General features: G+C 41.9%; 1 protein-coding gene across 2 annotated transcripts in view; it reads right to left on the bottom strand.

Moving 5' to 3' along the window:
- Positions 1-9,480, bottom strand: part of ZC2HC1A (zinc finger C2HC-type containing 1A) — a 35,976-nt gene extending 26,496 nt beyond the window's left edge. The window contains exon 1 of one of the 2 annotated variants that reach the window (XM_032128039.1): positions 9,339-9,480. In XM_032128039.1, the coding sequence (XP_031983930.1) occupies positions 9,339-9,441 (103 nt within the window). In that variant the 5' untranslated portion in view covers positions 9,442-9,480. The remainder of the gene's footprint in view (positions 1-9,338) is intronic. The other variant, XM_032128029.1, reaches the window with a different exon arrangement.
- Between the last annotated feature and the right edge of the window lie 11,836 nt (positions 9,481-21,316).

The following is a 21,316-nucleotide window of genomic DNA, read 5'->3' as shown; positions in this document are numbered from 1 at the left end:
AGAGGCATTTCCCAAACCCACAAAGTGACACTGTCTGTGTCTTCAACAAATTAGCTGAAATAAATCAGAACTAGTGATCTGGAAATAAGGTATACAGTATATGATTAAGGATTTGGCTGAGAAGATAATTCATTCAAATACCTGCCTTTTTAAAAGAAGCTACATGCCCCACAGTTTTCTTCTGTGTTCACTGAACTCTAGAATTTGAGCTGGTGTTTAAATTCCACATTAAAAGAAGCAGACTTGGTAGTTGCTCACCTGAACAAGCAGTATTTACATACGACGTATCAATGCACAAAGAATGCCAATTACCACTTAGTGCAGCTACAGTTACAGAGCTGGATTTCCTCACAGCATTCCTACCCTCCCTTGTGGCTGGCAGGTAATCACATTTGCCTAGAGCTATTTCTACTGCCAACCCCTCCCATGTAACACAAATCACTGACCCAAAGCACATAAGAAAGTTATTTAAAAAAATGAAAGTTCCTGAAGTTTTGTTGAAAATGGGAAGCCAAGTGTCCTTTATATTTGCATACTTACCCCTTCATCTTTTTAATTCCTCTGTGATTTTCCTCACTTTCAAAGTAAAAAAAAAAAAAACAAAAAACCCAAACTAACAAACCAAAACCACAAAACCTTAACATTTCTCTCTAGGAGTCCATGAGTCTTCCCTCACAGAAGGGTTAGCAATGTTATCTGATAACTTAAAATAACACAAAATCTGATAAATTAAAAGAAAGACATGGGAATAAAATTGTGAAAGTTGCAATTGAGTTAATTTTGGCTTTGTTTATTTTTTAAAAAGACATTCATGTGTGATCTCTATTGCAATTTTTTTCCTGAAAAATGTTAACCGAAGTGGTTTTTAATTTGGGATGCACTGGGGGGAGTAGGTTTAAAAAAAAGAAACACTCAAATCAGGAAACAGAAGGAAGATATGCTTGATAAATTGGTCTGAGAATAGAAACTGGTAGTAAGATAGTTTCATGGCAATTTTCTTCAGTCGGTAAATTTAGCAACAATGCAGGACTTCTTTTTAAAATCATTTTGGTTATACAGCCACAGGAAACCCAAGATCCAGCAGGTACACTTCTTCTCCTTTTTACCAACTTTAATACCGCTAATCACCAGCAGTTTAGATGCTTGTATTAAACATGAATGTAGTTAACTTGAAGAAGGATTGAAATAATTACTACTGCTTATCTAATCAAAACACATCTAGAGAAAAGATAAATATGATCAAAAATGTTATGTGAATACCACAGAAGTGGTATTTCAGTGGAAGTGATGACAGAACTACGATACAGAGCTTTACACCCTATTCTACTGCCTGCCTGAGACCAGGTCTCAGATAAAAACAAAGTGTACAGCCTAGTATGATGCTGGGTTTCTGACCTAAACAACCAGACTGGAAGCAGCAGGATATATTACAATAATCTTATCATTTGTGTTTATAAACTGCCCCTGTCAGGGCTCCTCCTCCTCCTCCCGATATTACAGCTGGTGATGGGGTCCGCGGCTCTGACCCAGGAAGAGGTGACCGGTCCGGGGAGGTGGTCCCGAAAGGAATCGCCTTCCCGGGGTCCGGTGTCTTCCCTCAGCTGCTGGCAGAGGAGCCCTTGCAGAAGCTGTCAGCTCTTTAGTGATTATCAGCTCGTGATTCCAGCTCAGCTCTGCAGGGCAGCCTCCAGGCCAAGCCAGACCAGAGAGAGACAAGAAGGCTCGTGTGGCTGGTTCCGCACAGAAGGTAGTTTTATTGTGGGTCCCCTCCGGCGAAGGGAAGGCCAGGGACGAGAACCCTCTCTCTCACAGGGGCCCATTGGGCTTGCTTTTATAGAGATACAGGGGATCAATAAAGGCCAATGGGTTACGGGGGATCTGGGATGGGAACACACCAACGGGTTACGACGAAATCTGCATAGTGTCTCCTAAAGGATTGTGGGTCTGTCTTTTCTCGATGTGACCAAAGAAGTGGTTGCCCTTCCAGGGAGTCCTGCTGGGCGATTGCGAAATCTTTTATCTCAGCAGACATCCCTCCAGGGCAAGGGCTGGGCATACCCCACATCCCGCTACTTCCAAATCACTGGGTTTGTACCTACACAAGTTATTACACACATTCCTTCTGAGTATGGTCACAGTCTAGTTGCCTATACTTTCTGATCTTGAAGTTAAGAGTTTAGCTGTAAAGTCTGAGTGGACCACTAAGTCTGACAGTACAGCTATACAGGCAGTCTCAAGATGTATCAAGGTGCTTTCAATATTATAGATAAGTTTAGACTTCCTTGAAACCTAGATTTCCAGGGAACAACAACTTTTTTTCCTCTCCTCTCATATTCAAATACCACAATTGATTTACAGCAGAAAGGGCAAGCTGACAGTTCTCAGTCTACCTATCTCAGTACAGCATGTAGATCCCATCAATATAAACAGGTTCGATCGGACACAGTCACAGCCATAGCACTTGTTCTTGCTGCCATGTTTACAGATAAAGCAGTTGTGTTAATAGACCTAGAGGAAGTCCTCAGTATTGCTGAACAGCTAATAACTGAAGTTTTGTTACACTTTTCTCTTTTGGAGAGCTCTATCTAGCCAAGTATGTGTGTGCATTTAGACATAAATTGCAGAAACAAGACTGCACTTCATAACAGTATTTTGTCATGCTGTAAAATCTGTCTGACTGCCCTTCAAAATCTTTTATTTATCTACAGCAGTGACAGTACTAAACTATTTGGGCCAGAAAACTGTGATAATCAGAATCATCAAGCCTCTCTGAATTCAAACGTGCAGAAACATGCTGGTACAATTCCCTGCCTTGGGACTAGGTACCTGTTTGAAGCCAGTAAGTAATCTCGAAGTGTTGAAAGTTGTTGAAAGTCCTCCACTTGAAGAGCACTTGCCAAATTCTTTTGCAAAACTGTATTTATTGCTTTTAGCATAACTCCATTCTCATCTCCAAAAGCAAGGTATTTTTCACTTAAGAGTTGCACATATTTATGGTACAATAAAAAATGCAGTTCATTTCCCACATTAGTTAGAATCTGTATCAGCAAGCCACAGCATATGGTTAAGGTCTGCCCAGTCTTTAACGTATGTCCAATAATCAATAATGACTGGATTATACTTTTTTAATAAACATATTAAATAACTGTAGCCTAACTAATGGCAAATACTGCAAATCAGAGCCACCTAAAAATTACACCAATGCAGTGAGACAGGTAGGGAACACTTCACAGAATCATAGAATTGTTTGGGTTGGAAGGGGACCTTGAAGATTATCTAGTTCCAACCCCCCTCCTATGTGTAGGAACACCTTCAACTGGACCAGGTTGCACAGACCCTTGAACATTTCTTTAAACAGCCAAAAACAATATAGAGCATTAATTTTTTAAAAGAAGTTTGAAAGAGAATTAAAAAACATAATGAAAATATGAATGTACCAAAGTAGGAAAAAAGTATTCCAATAATGACCTAAGTTTTGCAAATTTGCATTAGTTTGCCAAAAGGAGTTTTGAAATGCAAATGCAACTCAGGCGAATACACTGACTGTAATTCTTAACAACAGGCAGTACTTGCCATACTTCAGTCAAGTCTGCTTGATAAATGATGACGTGTATGTTTTAGCCCACCAAGCACATCCCTTCTCCTCTGCTATTCTGCAGTTTGCATGAACGAGACAAAGGAAGAGGAAATCATAGCAAGCCCTGCCTCTTAGTATTCAACTATTCATATACTTTGAAATTTTTAAGCAGCTAAGTTTTCACAATTGTCTAACATAGTAAATCAATCTACTTTTATCCATCTACTCCCAATTTTAGAGGAAAGCCTCATGAATTCTTCTCTACTCCTGTATTGACAATCTTGTATGAACCTGTCACTTCTGCTTCAAAAAGACAACAAAAAGCACTGTAGCATCCATTCCTTTGAGTTGAAAAGACTTTCATAGTACCTCTGCACGTTTTTATATCAGCTTTTCATCCTGACAATGAAAATGCATTATATTTGTCAAAAAATGTGTTATTGCACTGTACATGAATGAGTCTGATGATGGGGAGTTTGGTTTTAGTTCCTTGAAAATAACGTATCAAGGCGAGACCCATTGCCTCAAAGTGACAGCCTGGAGGAGGATTCTATACAGGTTTTTTTTGTGACTGAGAAATGAATTGCAAGCAGTCAAGAATGACTGTAACAGCAGCACACACACAACTCACATCATGGTGTACTCCCCTTTACTACAACTGTCTGTCCTTTCCTTCCTTCCTCCCTTCCATGAAGCATGACTTTTAATATGAAAACATGCCAGTCACATTATACATCCTTAAAAGTAACCAGCTCTCCTGGACTCCTCTCTATGGCCATATCTCATGGGACTCTTGCAAGCAGATCCCTAAAGTCTCAGCCTGTTCTCCTGAACTCTGGGGCTGCGGTCCTGCTATGTACCCAGCTCCCTCCTCTCAGAATCCTGAATTCAACCATCCTATAGTCACTGGAGGAAAGGCTGCTGACATCTCACATGTCTGTACACATGAAGTACTGCAGGACTGCTTCCCCTTCTCAGCTCCTTGATCACCTGGGTCAGGAATTTGTCATCCATGCATACCAGAAGCCTCCTAGCTGCTTGTGCCTTGCTGATTTGTCCCTCCAGCATATTAGTTTCTCCAGAGGTTAAAGTCTCTCATGAGGACCAGGGCCTGTGAATCCATGGCTCCCTCCAATTATGAGGGAGACCTCTGATCAAGTGGCTTTTAGCAGACAGCCACAACACCTTTTCCCACACTGGTCTGCCTGCTAACCCTGATTCATACTCCCCCAGGTGGTTCTAAAGCAAAGCTCCGTTGCATTCTCACTGCTCTCCCACATAAAGGGCAACTTCCCCCCTTGCTGTCCAGCTGGTTCTTCCTGAAGAGCCTGTACTCATCCACCACAGCACTGCAGTCCTGTGAGCTGTCCTACCACCTACACATGATCCCAACTAGATCCTAGCCCTGCAACTGAGTGCAGATCTCCAATTCCTCCCATTTGTTCCCATACTGAGTATTAATGCAGGCATTCTAAAGAGTCACTCAGTCATGACAGTCATCCAGAAAAATCTATGAAACCTTGCCCTGCAAAGCCTATGGAAACACAACTAAATCAAAGGCAAATAAGCAGCACTATTTGATCAATCTGAATTCCACATATTCTGGTACTGCACTTCCCCATATCTTACCAGCCTAAACTCAGCTTTCAAGATTTTTCCTTAAGTAAAATAACCATTCATTAAAAAAATAAAAACATGACGGCTTTAAAAAGAGTAAATACATTTAGCAGTTAAAGAGTGTTAAATGTCAAAATGAGCTCACTTAACAGAGGTGCAAGTATGCCCAGTGCAAGATCAGTTCAGTGCAAAGTCACATTTATCATTGTGTTTTAACGGCTAACAGAGACAAATAACTTCTTAAAAATAATATACAATAATATTAGTTTTGCATTTCCATCTTTAATAGTTTCCCAGTTGCTGATTTAAGAACAGTGTACAATAAAATGAATTTTTTCTTCTGTTGGACAAAAGATGTACGTATTCAAAAAAAAAAAAAAAAAGCTGAAGTCAACTGGAGCTAAAGGAAATGGCTGCCAAAGTAAGGAAGCTGCTGCATGGATCCAGTGACAACTCTAAAGGGAAAAGAACACTCATGTTAATATTATTTTTGTTTTAAAATCCAATAATTTTCTAGGCTATTAAGGAAAAAAATAAGACTGGGCATTCTGAAATTCTGTCAAAGCAAGAATAAGCACTTGCTCTCAAGAGTCACATTACTAACATTAAACCCCAAAGGAGAAATCTTGCACTGTCAGGGGTGGAGCAGGGCATTCTCAGACATTCCGCATGCCAGGGCAGGGTCCAGGGACAAACGCTACCACAGCACAGACCCCAGCTCTCAGCAGACGATGCTGTACGGAGAGACCTCGAGGACACACCCAGGCTGTTCAGAGTGCACATGCTTAATCGCAGTAGTCCCTACGCAGATCCGCAAGGGTTTGACACTGCAGGCTACTTCCTCAACAAGCAGCCACCCATCCCCTTCCCATCGCAACCAGACTTCCCTGGCTGCTCGAGCGTGGGGCTGGGCAAGCCCTGCTGTTACCTACCACAGAGAACTGGACTTCTGCCCTCGGGCACAGCTGCCCCTCTGCCCCTTATTCCTTAGGCTGGGATGGGCTGTGAACAAGTGTGGGAAGCGGCATTTAGCTGGCTCAAGCAGCTGTTGTCGGCATCCTCCCAGAAAAAACAGACTGGAGAGAAGCCGATCAAACACCACCACTGGACTGTTCTGGCTTAAATGAAGTCAGGAATTCAGTGCTTGGCTCCATCTCGATCAAGCAAAACAGAGAGCAACAAACACGCCAGTGTGACAGCTTTTTTTCTTGACATCCAGCAGCGAAAGCAACAAGAACATGTTGATCCATCAAAAACGGTCCTGAAATTCAGCACATGGTGAACTACTCATGAACGGATTTTTAAGCTCACCTTAGAGATCACTACATTTTCAGACAGAGCCAGCCTATTGCTCTATTTTCATCAGTAAATTAAACGAAAATTGAAAAACAGCTAAACAGTACACAGACTACGAAGTAACAAATGCTAGTGACTTTAGACTTAATATCAGATTTGTCACCTGTAATGACAAGCATGCACTCATTACTTTTACAAAACTTTAAAGGTACAAATTTGACTCAATCTAGTAATATAACAATACTGATAAAAAAAATAAAATATTAAAGCAACAGCTTTAAAGGAGCAACAAAAGTAAATTTTAGAAGAAACTTTTAAGTGACACAGAAACCTACTTTGCCATTTCACAAAACATTTAAACTTGCGCAGAGTGAGAAAATGCAACTGCAACACTGAAAATATTATTTAGCGTTTAAAATGTCATTAATGCAGCTCCACATGCCAAGTATTACATATTCATCTCTCCACTTTCTGGAAAGGATCATTATAAACTGGGTAGAGTTCTTTCTTATTAAGAGCACGCTTATATAAACCAAAATAAAACAGATCTTTCATCTATAATGCTGAGCTTCAGCAAAGCAAAAGCACCAGATTCTGAGGCTGGAAAGTCCCGGACTAGCATCTTGAGCTGAGGGGGTCTGAGACAGTCATAGACATAGCAAGAGACTGCTGTCAACAGATAAGTCCTGCCCTTCCCCACAACCATGTCCCTCGCACACACAGGTGCCAAGCACCTACTGCACCAGTCAGCTCTGGGAAATGATTTTACTAAGCACTAATATAACGAGGCAGCATGCTGAGCCAGATTTCAGAAGCTGCCCATACTTCTATGTCAGATGGGTATGACACTGCAATTGTGCATCCAAACACAAATTTAATCAAAGATGGCAACCAGTAAGGCTATTCTGGGTTGCCAATGGAGCAATGACTGAATAAAAACATAATACCCAATGAAATAACTTATTATTATCATTGGCTTTGCCTACATTTTTTCTGTCCTACGCTGACCTTTCTACAAAAACTTAATCTGAGCCTAAGCTAATATGCATGAAGAGAGACAGCCTCAACTGAAAAACTAAATAAAAGCAAACCCACTTGCTTCAAATATTTGGAAGCAGAATGGGAAGTATTTTATTTTGTTGCAGTTTTTAAAAAATAAAAACATGGCACAAAATGACCCATAAAAATGTAGAAAATTGTTTTTCAGTTTCAAGAACTTTTGCATTCAAGGATGCTGGATAACAGTGTGAGATATGAGTGTTCTCAAGGCAAGGACAACAGGAGTTTTAGACATGACTTATTTTCTGTGGTATTCTGAAATTAATCTCTAGTGTTCAGCTCTAGCTTTTGAAAGTACTTGCAAGAAAAGGTTCAGTAAAACATGAGATTTCACCTATTTAGCAGTTCTTCCTCCCTCCACTTCCAGTACCTTCTGAAAAACAAACAAGATATAAACCATTTCCAACAAAGTCAGAAACTGGACAAATTTTATTGAAAAAAATCACAAGTTTTTTCAGCATTCTGCTGTTATCTGTACATCTACTTTCCTCCTATCCTCTGTAATGAAGGTGCTAGAGCTTACACAACACAGCAAGCATAGCTGGCCTTGGTAAATTAGCACACAGCCAAATCAATTGATAGATAGACTGCAGATGATGTACAGTCTCAAATGCAAACACATAGCTTACTCAAAATTAAGGCAAACTCTCCCCTTTTGGAGAGGTAACATACAATTGTCCTGAGAGCTGGAATGCCTGACAAGGCATTATTTGATAAACACTGGACACCACCTTTCAAATTTCAAAGGCATTAACAGGCAGCAAAGAAAGCCAAGTGAATAAAAGAAATCGCTTGGGATTTTAATGCCAAATTATGTCCAAATTTAAGAGTCTTGCTGAAGTCACTAGGCACAAGATTAGGGTCTGATTACTGTAAAATCTACTAAAAACAGAACACAGGTATTCTGTGAAAATCACTTCACTACTTCAACTGTTCTAGAAGGGATAAAGAACAGAGACTAGTTTGTGCTTACTCCTTTTTAGGCACTCAGTTACCTCTAGAGAAGTAGAGCACGGAAGACTTAATGACTGTGTTGTATAGTTTCTCGGAACAGGTCTCTATTTTTTTAAGTAGTACGGTTAAAGCAGCACGCAAAACGCAGTACTGACAGGCCTACCAAAACGCTCAGATTGCAAGCTGTAACTTCATGAATTCCAAGCTGGTATCTATGTTATGATGGGTAACATCATCGATGAAAATGATGAGCATCGGAGAGCAAGGATATTTTCATTAATTCAAAGGGCACAGGATAAAGTTGCAAATACCCTGTCAGCAAATTCATACCCAGTTTTCTTCACCGCACTGAACATTTCCCTAGCATGATAAGAGGATCTTAACACCCACCTTAGCCATCTGTTACCACAAAAAAAGGGCTCCTGGCAAAGATGCCCGCACGCTGCGCCGCACCCCGCCCGCAGGGGCCCCGGCGAGCGGGCTCGGAGCGCGGCCGCCGCAGGGAGGGGCCGGCGGGGCTCGGTGCGGGAGCCGAGCAGCGCCCGAGACAAAGCGCGGGCAGCCCGGTCCTGCCGCCGCCCGGCCCCGCGGGCTCCGCACAGGGGCCGCTGCCTCCCGCCTTTGTTCCCTGCCCCGTCCCACGGCGCTCGCCCGCCTCAGCGCCGCCGCCCCCCAGCACTCCCGGCCGCAGGGCTCCGGGAACGGGGAAGGCGGTGCCCGGGCCCCGGCTCCCGCCGCCGCTACCGCCGGAGCACGCCCCAGCCGCAACACGAAGCACACACCCGCCTCGGCCCGGGCGCGCGTCGGCTGCCCCGGCCCTGCCGCCGCCTCTCACCTTCCAGCCCCTCCATGGCGCGCCCCGACCGCCGGCTCGGGCTGGGCTCGGTTTCCGACCGCCGCTGCTGTGGCAACGCCGCCACCTCCCGGCCCGCCAACATCCGCCGCTCCCATTGGCCGGGCGGGCGGGCGGCCACAGCCCCGGGGCGGGCGGCCTCTGCTCCCCGGCACCGCCGCCCCGCCCTGCCCGCGCCCTTCGCCCCGCCCGGCCCGCCCGCTCGGCCCGCCCGGCCCGCCCGCTCTGCCCGGCCCGCCCGCTCTGCCCGGCCGCTCTGCCCGCTCTGCCTCGGCGTCCCGACCGCGCCCCACCCGCCCGGAACCCGGCGGCCCCTGGTAGCCGCCCGTTGCCGGGGGTCACAACCTCGCTCCGCCTCGCCGGGCCCGGGCGGTGTCACCCGCCCTTAGGCTGCGCCCCTGGTTGGGTCTTCCCAAGGGAGCAGGGCACCAGGTCTGGGCATCTCCCGGCAAAAACCAGGCTTATCCTGAGTCAGGTGCGATCTGACGGGTCCTGAAGCCCATACGTTGAGGTTATGCTGTGATCAGGATCTCCTTCCAAGAGCAGCGCTTGTACATGAAACACAGGATCACAGAATCATTACGGTTGGAAGGGACCTCTGGGGATCATCCAGTTCCAACCCCTGCCAAGGCAGGGGCACCTGGAGCAGGTGACAGAGGAACGAGTCCAGGTGGATTTTGAATGTCTCCAGAGAGCAAGACTCCACGACCTCCCTGGACATGAAGACCAAAGCGAAGCACATAACGAGAAATGACCATGCAGTCGACAAAGCATCTGAGCCTTCAGTCTCTGGATGGATATGGGCAGCAGCTGGGATGGTGCCAGGGACCCTCCACCCTCAGCACCCAGTAGCTGAACAGATGGGTGCTGATGTGTGGCCATATTGGGTGTCCCCCTGCTTATGGGAAAACCAGGACAACTACAGGAAAACCACAAAAAAATTGTTTTCAGGTTCGTGTCCTGAAAATAATTGCAGACAAAGGATTCCCCCACCCTTTTTTCCTCCTGTTATTTTCTTAACTGAAAAAGATGCTAATATAAGATTAGTATCTTGAGGTAATCTCCTGCTACAGGGTAACATTTGAATAATGGATGTTTTTGGGAAATAGTGCTACTAAATTGACGTTGGCTAATGAATTTAAATAATTCTTGATACATATTGAAATTCCACTGTTCCTTTTACAAAAGGTCTCTACATTTTTAGCAACCAAAACATTTCAGTATTTCTTTCTTCAAGACATTATTTTAAAATTAATTCTTAAGATCTTTTATTTGTCTTTCTTGTGGCAACATGCCATGAGCAACTAATAAAGTTTTTCTAAACTACAATAAATCTTATAGAAATTACTGCTGTCTTTACAGGCACATGCAAATAATTTCTCTTCTTGTGCTAGGCAAGTTGGTTGATACAGATTCACTGCACATCTGTGAATGCAACCCAAAGAAACAATACTTAAAAACTACATTAAATTGGAGATTATGGTCATGTTGTTTTCTCTGCATCCCCTTAGCATGGAACAAATAGATCCAGATGCTGCATGCCAAACAGCCAGTATGTAAATAATGATTAATATATTATTAAAATCATCATTTGAGACCAAAACTTGGATATGTATGGTAATTGTAGCTGCAATTTTTCTAGCTAATTTAGTAAAAGTACATTTCAGATTTGCCTTTGGTCTCTAGAGTTTATGCTTATAAAGTTACAGACCATGCCAGAAGTAACTAGTTTGCTGCCAAGTTGCAGAGTTCTAAACTTTGCAAACAATCCTTTACATCTTTTACACAGAACTTAAATAAGCCTATAGCTAGCAAGCATTTGCTGATAAGCTAACCATTAGGATAGTGTACCAGAAGTGCACTTCCTTTCATGCTATTTCCATATGTGGATTGCAAATTCAAAACCAGAGGAGAAGATGTTCTCAGTTTAGTGAAGGGTTTCATGTTGGAGGTGTATTTGATTTGGTTTGGAGTTTATTGTTTCTCTTTGAAATTTGAGGTTATTTATGTTAAAAACTGTGGCATGTCACAGTAAAAGTAAAAACTTCAGGTCACCCACCTTTAAGTGTCTACAATGCGGTGTTCACACCTGAGGTACCTGTCAACTCCCCAGCACAGTTTATAGAGATTTGTCTCTGTAGTTGATAAGGTGTATGGGGTCTGCTTGGCCAAATGTATCGTCTGTTCCAGGGTGAGAGACAAGTAAATAGTCAATACCTGCCTCAGAGTAGGATTCTGCTGCAGAGCTAAAAGATTCTTCTGGCTCTTGTGGCTGGTATCTGAACATTTGTTGTGCACCTATTACCATGGACAGCATACTTTAAAGGACTCCTGATGCTGAAAAGTAGCTGTCTTTTAACTGTATTGTCTGTGTGGGGAATAGGGGACTAGTCCTCCGTGATCATAGCCACTGTATTACATGAATGCCTTCATAAATTTGCCTTCATACTGAAAAAAACCCCAAGCCTGTATTTTCCTTCTGTAGAACTACCATGCCAAACTCATGGCTTTGATGCAATGACATTCCTCTAACATTTAGGATTTTTTTTTCCAAACCATATGCTAAATTTGGCAGTTGCTACTTAGCACCATGTATGCTTGTGCCAACATTTATTTCTGGCTTACATATTTTATTGTTTACCTCTTTGATGCATTTATAGGGAATTAACATCCATTCTGTTTCAGTATTTGGCTTGTTAGCTGTCTTGGGGTGACTTGATGTTGTACTCCCTATTGCTGCACTATGCCCAGGAATTAGTATATGTGCATTTCTATGCCTTTAAACTGGGCCTGAGAAGGGAGAGAGAAAAGTGTACTTTTTCAAAGCAGTTTGTTTTCATGTTCCAAGGACACAGAGATAAAACCTGTCTGCTTCTGCAGCGGCAGGAGCGGGAGGAAGCAGCTTGCTTTCCAGCCAGTTTTCGGCTTTCTTTTTCTCCAGAGAGAGATGGAGAGTTGAACTTTTGTTTTCCTGGGACTTCATTTTTTTTCCCTTCCTCTCTGCTGGACTGTTTCAACATCAGAATACATTGGGAGGAATTTCCACCGAGGCCTTGGCCCTGGAGGTGGGCCCTCAGTGTCCTAGCTCCAAGGAGGAGGACAGAGAGATCTATGGAAGGACTCTGAAACTTTCCCAGGTTTTCTCTCTACAGTGAGAGGTTTCATTATTTAGCATTAGTATCTTTTTCCTGTGTATTTGTTAAATAAATAGTTTTTATCTCTTTCACTTTCCTTCGAGGAAAAAGTTTTTTTTCTCAAACCTGGTGAGGGAGGGGTGGTTTGTAACCTGCCTTCTCTCAGAGGATGTATTTCTAAATTTGGCCAAACTGGCACATTAGCCTAAACAAAGTAGAGCTCTTCTGAACTGTCTTCAGAAACTATGCTTTCCATTTCCATAGCCACCATGGTACCCTTTATTGGGCCTATTCCATGTTAGTTCATATTTCACGAGTGATCAGAATCTTAAAGTGTCCCTGAGAGGTGATCTTACTGCATCACTTAGACTTCTTTGCCTCTGCTGGGAATATTTCTACTAATACATTTTAGGTTACATTTGCTATGCTATGGTAAGCCTGTAGGCACCAGTATATATTTAGCTTCTCTTCCATATCAGTTGTTTTGCAGAGCCAGCAATGATGATAGAAATTTTTGCCTCTAAAAAGTAATGCAGTCTGAACATCTACTGTTCAGAGTCCTGAGTGTCTCTGAGAAGAATCAGGAAAAAACAGCCCTAAATGCAAAAGCCACATCTTTCTTACTCAAACTTTCAAAGAATTGGAATACAAACACTAGCACAACCACACCTACCTGTGCCCAAACTCCAGAAGGAATTCCAAAGAAGAGAGGTAAAAGTTAATCTGAGGTATGGTCAGACATTAAGCAGGTGTATAGAGAGGCTGCCTAACATTGACACAGTTTCCAAAAATACTCAGGCCTCCTTCTGCTGGCCAGTAAAGGGAAAGTTTTTCATTTTCTGTTGGTAAAAAAGAGGAGTTTGCCCACAGGGATAAGTTACAAGAAATAAATTATGAGTTTGTGATAAATTAAAAAAACACATTTTCCCTATGGTTTGTGGGCATAGCCAAAAGTTACAACTTAGTCTGGATCGTTGGTTGGGTAAGTCAGCATTTTCAAAAGTGCCTAGAGACATGGAATCATGGGCTAAGATTTGAAAGGGTCCTGAATTTCAAAACTTAGGGAAGCAGTGACACCAAATCTTTCTGCCATAATCTGTCAAGGCCTCTTGCAGAAGAACTGGAGGACTGTCCTCACAGATCCCAGGTGTATTACTGAGACATAAAGTTGTCTCTTTGCCTGCTTATGACTGGCAGATGTTTATGACTGGCACAGCCTGACTGGCAACAATAAACTCGACTCATTTCCTATGTGTAAGCCCTGTTTGTCATGTAAACCTTCACGTGTGAGAGATACCTGGATTTTGCTCATCTGAAAGGTGCATATTGATCACAGGGCGTATTTAGTAAAATGCAATGCTAAAAGAACTCTGACATTTACCAAATAATCATATGCCCAGCAGTCCCTCCAGGTAAGTGGGGGCTGCTCTGGGAAATGGGCTATGAATTTTACAAGCAGTTTAGACAGGCCAAGAGGAACTATTGAATAAATGTGGCTTCCTGTATATATCAATATAGAAAAATCCCTACACTGTACTGTTCCAAATCTTTAGTCACTTTAGAAAATGACTCCAGGATCCAGAGTTTTGACAATACCTTGCCCTTTGTTTTTGCAAAGCTGTGCAGATCATTCGTTTAGGGCAGAAGTGTCAAAAAATGACTAAGTCCTGTAAAATGATCCGAATTTCATTAACATTTCAAATGCTCTTTTTCACCATTTGAATCCCTGTCACAACGACTAAAATCTTTATAAAAAATCAAAACCTTTCCACTATCTTTCATGTTAATAATGAACACTGGATAAAGAAGGATCTCCCAAAGCAGTATTTTAATTAATACACTTTGCACTATAACTAGCTTCTGGGAATTCAGATATGCTTGCACAGGGGGACTTTAAAATTTAAATTTTCCTAATAAGCTTTTTCTTACAGTTAACGCTAATTGAGGACTACAGACAAGAATGATTACTCTCCTACTAGAGTAATTCCTCAGTTGAATTCCTACAAGAATGCCTTTTGTTCTTTTGTGGGTTATAGTCACAATTTATATTCAGGAATGGAGTATTGTGATTTTGCTATCAATCTTTTTAGCAACCCTTTTTTTCTTTTTTTCAGTACAGTTTTATAGTTTTGTTTGCTGTGGTTGTCCCATATTAGACAGAACAAGACCAGAGACCACAATAAAACCTGGTAAGCAGTACTGGAATAAACAGTTTTTGCTCTCTCAGAACACGAGTTGCTCAATTTATAAAGCTGAGTCTAAACTGAACATATAAGCATAAATGAATTACAATAATACCCAAAAGACAAAGAAAATATGAGTTTAAATTCTAGGTTGCCATGCTGTAGGGTAGATTTTCTCAAGCTGAGTAGCCAGTAATAGAAAGAGACCAGAGACTGTGACTTTTTCACTGGGTGTAGTACCTCTGCAGCTTTCTTATTTCCATATATTGGCCTTTGTAGCCTGCATAACAGTCTTTATATGTGTGGTGGTACATGCCTCCTTTCCAGGCATGTGTGATCTGAGAAAATGCTTGTTAGGCCTTGTCCTTGAAAACACCGCCTGGGCTCAGCTCTTTCTGAGCTTATCAGAAAACGCTGTCCGCTCTCAGGAACTCCTAACAAGCTTCTGTTTTTCGTCATGACCAGCCTTGGAAAATAGTTCTCTGGCCTGAATGGCATAACATTCCTGTTCTCACACTTCCAAAGAAAGTGCCGACCCAAACGGTGGCCAGGATGAAACACTGTTATGATTGAAGCCCACTCTCTTGTGACCCGACCCTATAAACAGCGGTCCAAAATGGGGCCTTTTGAGCTCTCCTGGACCACAGCAGGCCTGTGACCAGCATCTCCCTCTAAGGGGGACGCCTCTCAGAGCCAGCAAACCCTCAGGTCTGCAATACCTGGAGGATCGCCGAGACACGGCGTGTCCTGGGCCGATACCCTCACTCCTTGAGGCCCGATCCTTCGCCCACCAGGAGACAAAAAAGCATCCAAAGTGAGTATTTTCACTGCCCCCACAGGTACCTTATCTTGCACTGACTATTTCTGTCTGTGTGCACACCCCTTTGCACATATGCTATAGCAAATCTGGAAGTCATGTCAAGTTACAATTTAGGCTAAGTGATGTTAAGTGTTATTTCTCTGTTAGATAGTTAAGGTTAAGATATAAATTAAGGTAGAAGTTAAGTACTGTTAATTTTAAGCGTTGTTAAACTTTAGGCCACACTCCTTTTCATCCTTGTTTACACTGTCTTTACACACAGACACACACACTCCCCTAGGTAGTTTCAATTCATTTCTGTTTTGATTGCCTGGATTTCGTTTGGTTTTGTTGTCGCTTACCTTCCCTTGTTGTGCCTTAGTTGCCCTTGTAAGTAGAGTGAATCTTGCCAAGGAATCTGTTGTGCTTTGTAGTCTAATATTAAATCTGACTTTTGCTCATAGCCTTGCTGGTGATTTTTTGAGTGATCTCAAGCACACTCATTCAGGATATCATACAGCACTAAAAATAAGATCACTGCATGCATATATTTAATACATGGCAACTAATTAATTTAATATAATGGCATGCATTATTTACATACCTCCAAGTTTTATCCTTAGGACAACCCCACCCTGAGGACTGACATACCCATGAACCTGAATAATGACAGCTTTCTACATCATCCTCACCATTTTTTCACTGGGAAGGGTAAAGAGGAAATTCTCATATGCTAAATCCTGTTTACCAGAAACATGGTGCTTTTTTTGGAACTTATTAATGATACTTGCTGAGGTCAAGGGATGCCATCAGTACACTTGACTTTCTCATTGTCCAAAATAGGGGCTTTATAGGACAGCAGATATAATTTCCTTCTAATGGGAACCATTAGAGTGAGTGAGAACAGTGAGCTGGTACATAAAGAAATTTTACTTCCCTGTAGGACCAAGGGCACAAGCCTGAGTTCTACAATTTAGATGTTCAGTGCTGTGTTCTATGAGGATTCATCCCATGCCTGCTAGACCCTACAGACCAGATCTTTTCTAGGATATGATGTCTGGTAACTGTTCCACAATTTTTGTTCACTCAAAATATGCAGAGGAAGGTAACTTTGTCAACATCATGTACTTCCAAGTTACACTTAATTACAGTAAATGTATGTGAGATCTATTGGAGGAATTATTCATGATTCGAGTGCTGTAGAAGAGATGACAGAGGACAGTTGGAATTTAAAACATTGACTAAGCAGAGAACACAGCAGACAGTGTGCACAGAGATTCCGGAAACCTTATGAACATCACACTTTTGGTTCAGTTTCTGGTTTACAGCAGTATTTTTAAGAAAAGGTAGGGCAGTTAGATTTCTTTGCAATGACAGTCTTATTTGCTGGTTTTGTGAGTACCCTTCCTCTGACTTTCCCAGCCTCACTCTTCTTTTTGAAGTGTGTCATTAGCAACTCTGGTTCTAGAAATGTTGGGCTTTGTCTCCAGTCCTGCTGGTCACAGAAAATGTTACCTTTCTCTTCCAGCTGGGTCTGGACCTCTCCAACAGCAAGTCAGACATCCCAAACTGGGGCATCCTCCAAGAATTGTACAGACAAGTCAGAATTTTGTTTTCCTGTATAACTGTAGATGAACCTTCCCTCTTAGACACTTCACCATGTCCCATTTCATCTTTTAAGTCTTCTAAGCCTGAGTTATGGAGTGAGATCCTTTTCTTTAGGCATTTCAGAAAGCCATTTGTAGTCACATAGCAGATGGATGCAGCATAGCATTCTCAAGCTATGAAGTCACATAGCAGATGGACGCCTATTAAGGCAGTCACAGATCATGACAGTCTCTTCTTCTTCTTCATTTTTACAAAAAACCATTTCTTATCAAGTTTCTCAAGCATTTTGCTTGACTGTATTTCATTAAGGAAAGAACACTTACAAAGCTTCTTCTGTAAGCCAGTACTCTGTACCCAAAACAATGACAACTTACACTTCTGGGGACCTGAGTAGAAAGGTAGCACAGCCAGTCAGGCAAAATCTCCTCACTGGGCAGAGGCTCAGATGCCAAAGGACTCCACAGTCACTTTGGCAGCACAAGCTTTACTGTTACCACTTTTCATAAAGTCTTATCTGGAAGAAGCTACTGCAGAGAGAGCTCTGTTCCCCTCACAGTTCTTGACCAAGTCACAGGCTAACAAACATAGAAGAACTCATTAATGAAAAAGTTACAATAGATTATTACAATTATGATAGTTGTAATTGGTGACACATGCTTTTCGTCACCCGTTAATAAGATTTGGGTAGAGAATGATAACTCTTAATAAGTAACTAAGTCTTACTGGTTAATTAAGCAATGTAGAAGTAAGATAAAACTATGGAGCAGCCCCTTCATGCCTTACTAAAAAGCTCTGGGATTGAATGCCTTTGCTGTTTAATATAATATTATAATAGCTTGTATAAGAAGGAAAATGAGTACTCTTTAAGGGCCTGCCTGGATTTCAGGAGGGGTGTTAGGCAAATACCAATAGAATTTTTGTAATGGCATTTGACCACATCATTGTTTCACTCTCTGCTCCTACTTACAAGTTTCCTGACTACACTGAACCTTCTGCACAACTCCTTCAAGCAAAATCCTCTTTGCAATGAAGGAAATATTTGCATAGTAACTATAAGAATCTCAGAATAATGTAAGAAACTGTAAGAATGTGAGGTCAGATCTCAGGCTGATGGCTTTGGAAGCACATACTGAATGCACACTTTAGCATCTACTAGTAACAAGGGGTCACAATTTTTCTACACCAGTTATGTGGGTGTAGCCTTCTTTAGTCAGAAAGTCAAGGACCCAGGTCAAGCCTTTTAAGAACCACTTTTCTAGGTATTATTAAGGGAGAAAAAGTTCACATCTTGCAAAATGAAAGGCAGACCCTAAAAAAAAAAGATTTCTCAGTCTGTTTTTCTACCCCACAGCAGATAGATGAATAGTTATAGACAGCATGATCAAAACATATAAAAATGATATTTCACACCTACTCTCAACTGTAGAGAAGAATTTATACCTTTTTATTATTAATATTTCTGGAATTACAGAGTTGCTGTGAGAAAAAGGCTCAATAAGCTTGTTTTGTTGTTCTGATATTCAACAACAATGCATGCCCATATCGAGTCACCTGGTTTTCACCTATTTCTGGTTGGATAGTACTTTTCAGTCCTTATTATTTAGCATGCAGCTAACTGGACCAAGACATTTTTTCATACCTTTAAGGATGTCCTTCCACTCACACAAAGGCTTTCTACTGGTCATTTCAAAGAACTGTAGGTAAAACAGATTACTGGGAAAGAAAGAATTTTTGTTTCTAAAAAATCTTGTCTATCTGAAAATGAAACCAAAATAGTTTCCTTGCCAAGGCCTACAATCATATTGCAAGTAGGAAACCTTGTATCTGTCAATATCACTTCACAAAGCATTACTAAAAGAAGCATAAGGACATAAATCATCTGTACTGCAGCAGCATCCAAATTCAGCTCCTCTGCTGTTTTCATGGTGGTTTAATGATCCATAGCAGTAATGGGAATATTTCATAAATAAACAAAGCTTTCTTTTAAAATGGTGTTTCCTCAAACTAGGAATGGCAGGAGTTTTAAAGCTGCAAACAAAAGCCTTGAAATGGTACCAGTAAAGAAAGAATTTCTCTTCAGCAAACAAAACTGGGAGAATTTGCCTTACAGGGTGTGCATATGCTATTTTGATAGCAAGTACAGATTTCTGAATTCATGGTGCAAACAGGAACAATGCAGAGCTCCTGTAAATTACTGTATCAAGTAGAGTACTGCATGATAATCCATATTTCCATAGATCTGAAACAGTGACCTCATCCCTTCTACTAGAACTATGCAATCTGTTATATACAAAAATAGCTACACAGTAATTGCAAGCCATTGGCAAGAAAAAATCAATTACCTCAAAGAATGTCAGTGGCAGCATTTGCTTTTAATTTTTGTTTCTGTTTATGGCAAAAATACTAATAATTTTGTTAGCAATAACCAGATGTTTATGCATCAAACATATTAACTGAAGTGGCACGCACACAACTATAGGATAACATATACAAAAGATGACTGATTAAGATAATGGATGATTAAACGCATCATCTGATGGAAGTTATATTTGAGATTTCTGTGGAGAACTTTGAGGGAAGTACAGAGCTAGAAAGAGCTAAAATGACAATTCAAATACAAGGTCCAAGGTCCAAAAAGTTTGAGGTCTGAATGTCGGGAAACTGAAGGACCTAAAAGGTATCTTCTCATTCATAATACACTGTAGTTCTGACATAGAAATATTAGTGCAAGGGCATATTCAGGTTCTGCCAGGAACTGTGCTGGATTTTTATGTTTGAAATGAATTATAGAATCACAGGACAACATCAACATCAACATAGGATGGTTGAGGAGGGAAGGGACCTCTGAAGGTCATTTGCCAACCCCCTTGCTCAAGCAGGCTGCCCATGACCATGTTCAGGTGAATTTTGAATATCTCCAAGAATAGAGACTCCACAACCTCCCTGGGTAACCTGTGCCAGTGCTCAGTCACCCTCACAGTAAAAAGCTCTTTCTGATGTTCAGAAGGAACTTGTGTGTGTCGGTGTGTGCCCACTGCCCCTGTCCTATCACTGGGCACTGTTGATAAGAGCCTGGCTCTGTACCCTTTGCCCCCTCATTTGAGGAATTTCTACACATTGATGAAATCCCTCTGAGCCTTCTCTTCTCCAGGCTGAACAGTCCCAGCTTTCTGAGCCTTTCCTTACTGGAGACATGCTCCATCCAGTCCCTTCAGCATCCTGACGGCCCTCCACTGGAAGGCCCAGTATGTCCATATTTCTGTTGCACTGGGGTATCCAGAATGGGACACAGTACTCCAGATGCAGTGTAGCACTCACTGGTACTGAGTACCCATGCTGAGTGGGGCAGCAGAGTTTCCTTCCTTCACCTGTTGGCAATGCTTTGTCAGTGCAGTCCAGGATGTCATTCCCTCTCTTTGCCATAAGAGCAAAGACACCAAGACTTGAGGTAACGTATTCTGTAGGACTGGTTAGTAGGGAGGGTATGCCTATCTGTAAATATGGGCTAAAGGCTATATTCAGCAGGTACGCAAAGTGCTGACTTGTGAGACATAAATGGGGCTTGCTTTACAGTGACTCAGCCACCATGCTCTAAGCAGAACTCTGCATTTGTCTGCTTGTACAGCAGGCACTTTGAAACCCACTTAGTCACACGTTTATCTGAAGTGCAAACAGCGCCAGCCCCTCAGACATGGCTGAGCAGCCTCCATCTATGCCAACTGCATATGGTGATTTTATGTAGAACACAGGATGGGTGAGAGAACTTGGGGTACTTTGAAATGCCCAAGAATCTTCTTTCACAAGGTCAAATCACATTTGTATGCTTAAGTTTGGTTTCAGGAAAAGGTAGGTACAAGTAGTCTCCTCTGGCTGCTGTCCCAAATTTTATTTATGGTGCATAAAATGCATACAAGGGATAATATAGACATAGTCATCCAAGCCAGATCAGAAGTGCCAATGAGGAGCTGGCCTCATCTGGTTCTGCTTAAAATACAGAAATCAGTGAGGGAAATAATAATGAGAGGGAAGTGAAGAACCTGAGGTTGCAAGAGCAATTCTTGAGAGCAAAGTCCTGGAAATAGTTGTTTGAATACCTGGACAGAGTACTTAGGAAATAGCCCAATCTGAAACACTGAGAGAAAATCAAGCCAAGAAAGTAACACGAGAGACTGATTTCAAAGTATTCAGAGGAGTAATAGAATTCAGTGGGCTTTCTCCCTGAACTGCCAGTTGCAC

This window comes from Corvus moneduloides, chromosome 1, assembly GCF_009650955.1.
Source record: "Corvus moneduloides isolate bCorMon1 chromosome 1, bCorMon1.pri, whole genome shotgun sequence".
Taxonomy (NCBI): Eukaryota; Metazoa; Chordata; class Aves; order Passeriformes; family Corvidae; genus Corvus; species Corvus moneduloides.
This window is presented reverse-complemented; position numbering and strand designations above follow the sequence as displayed.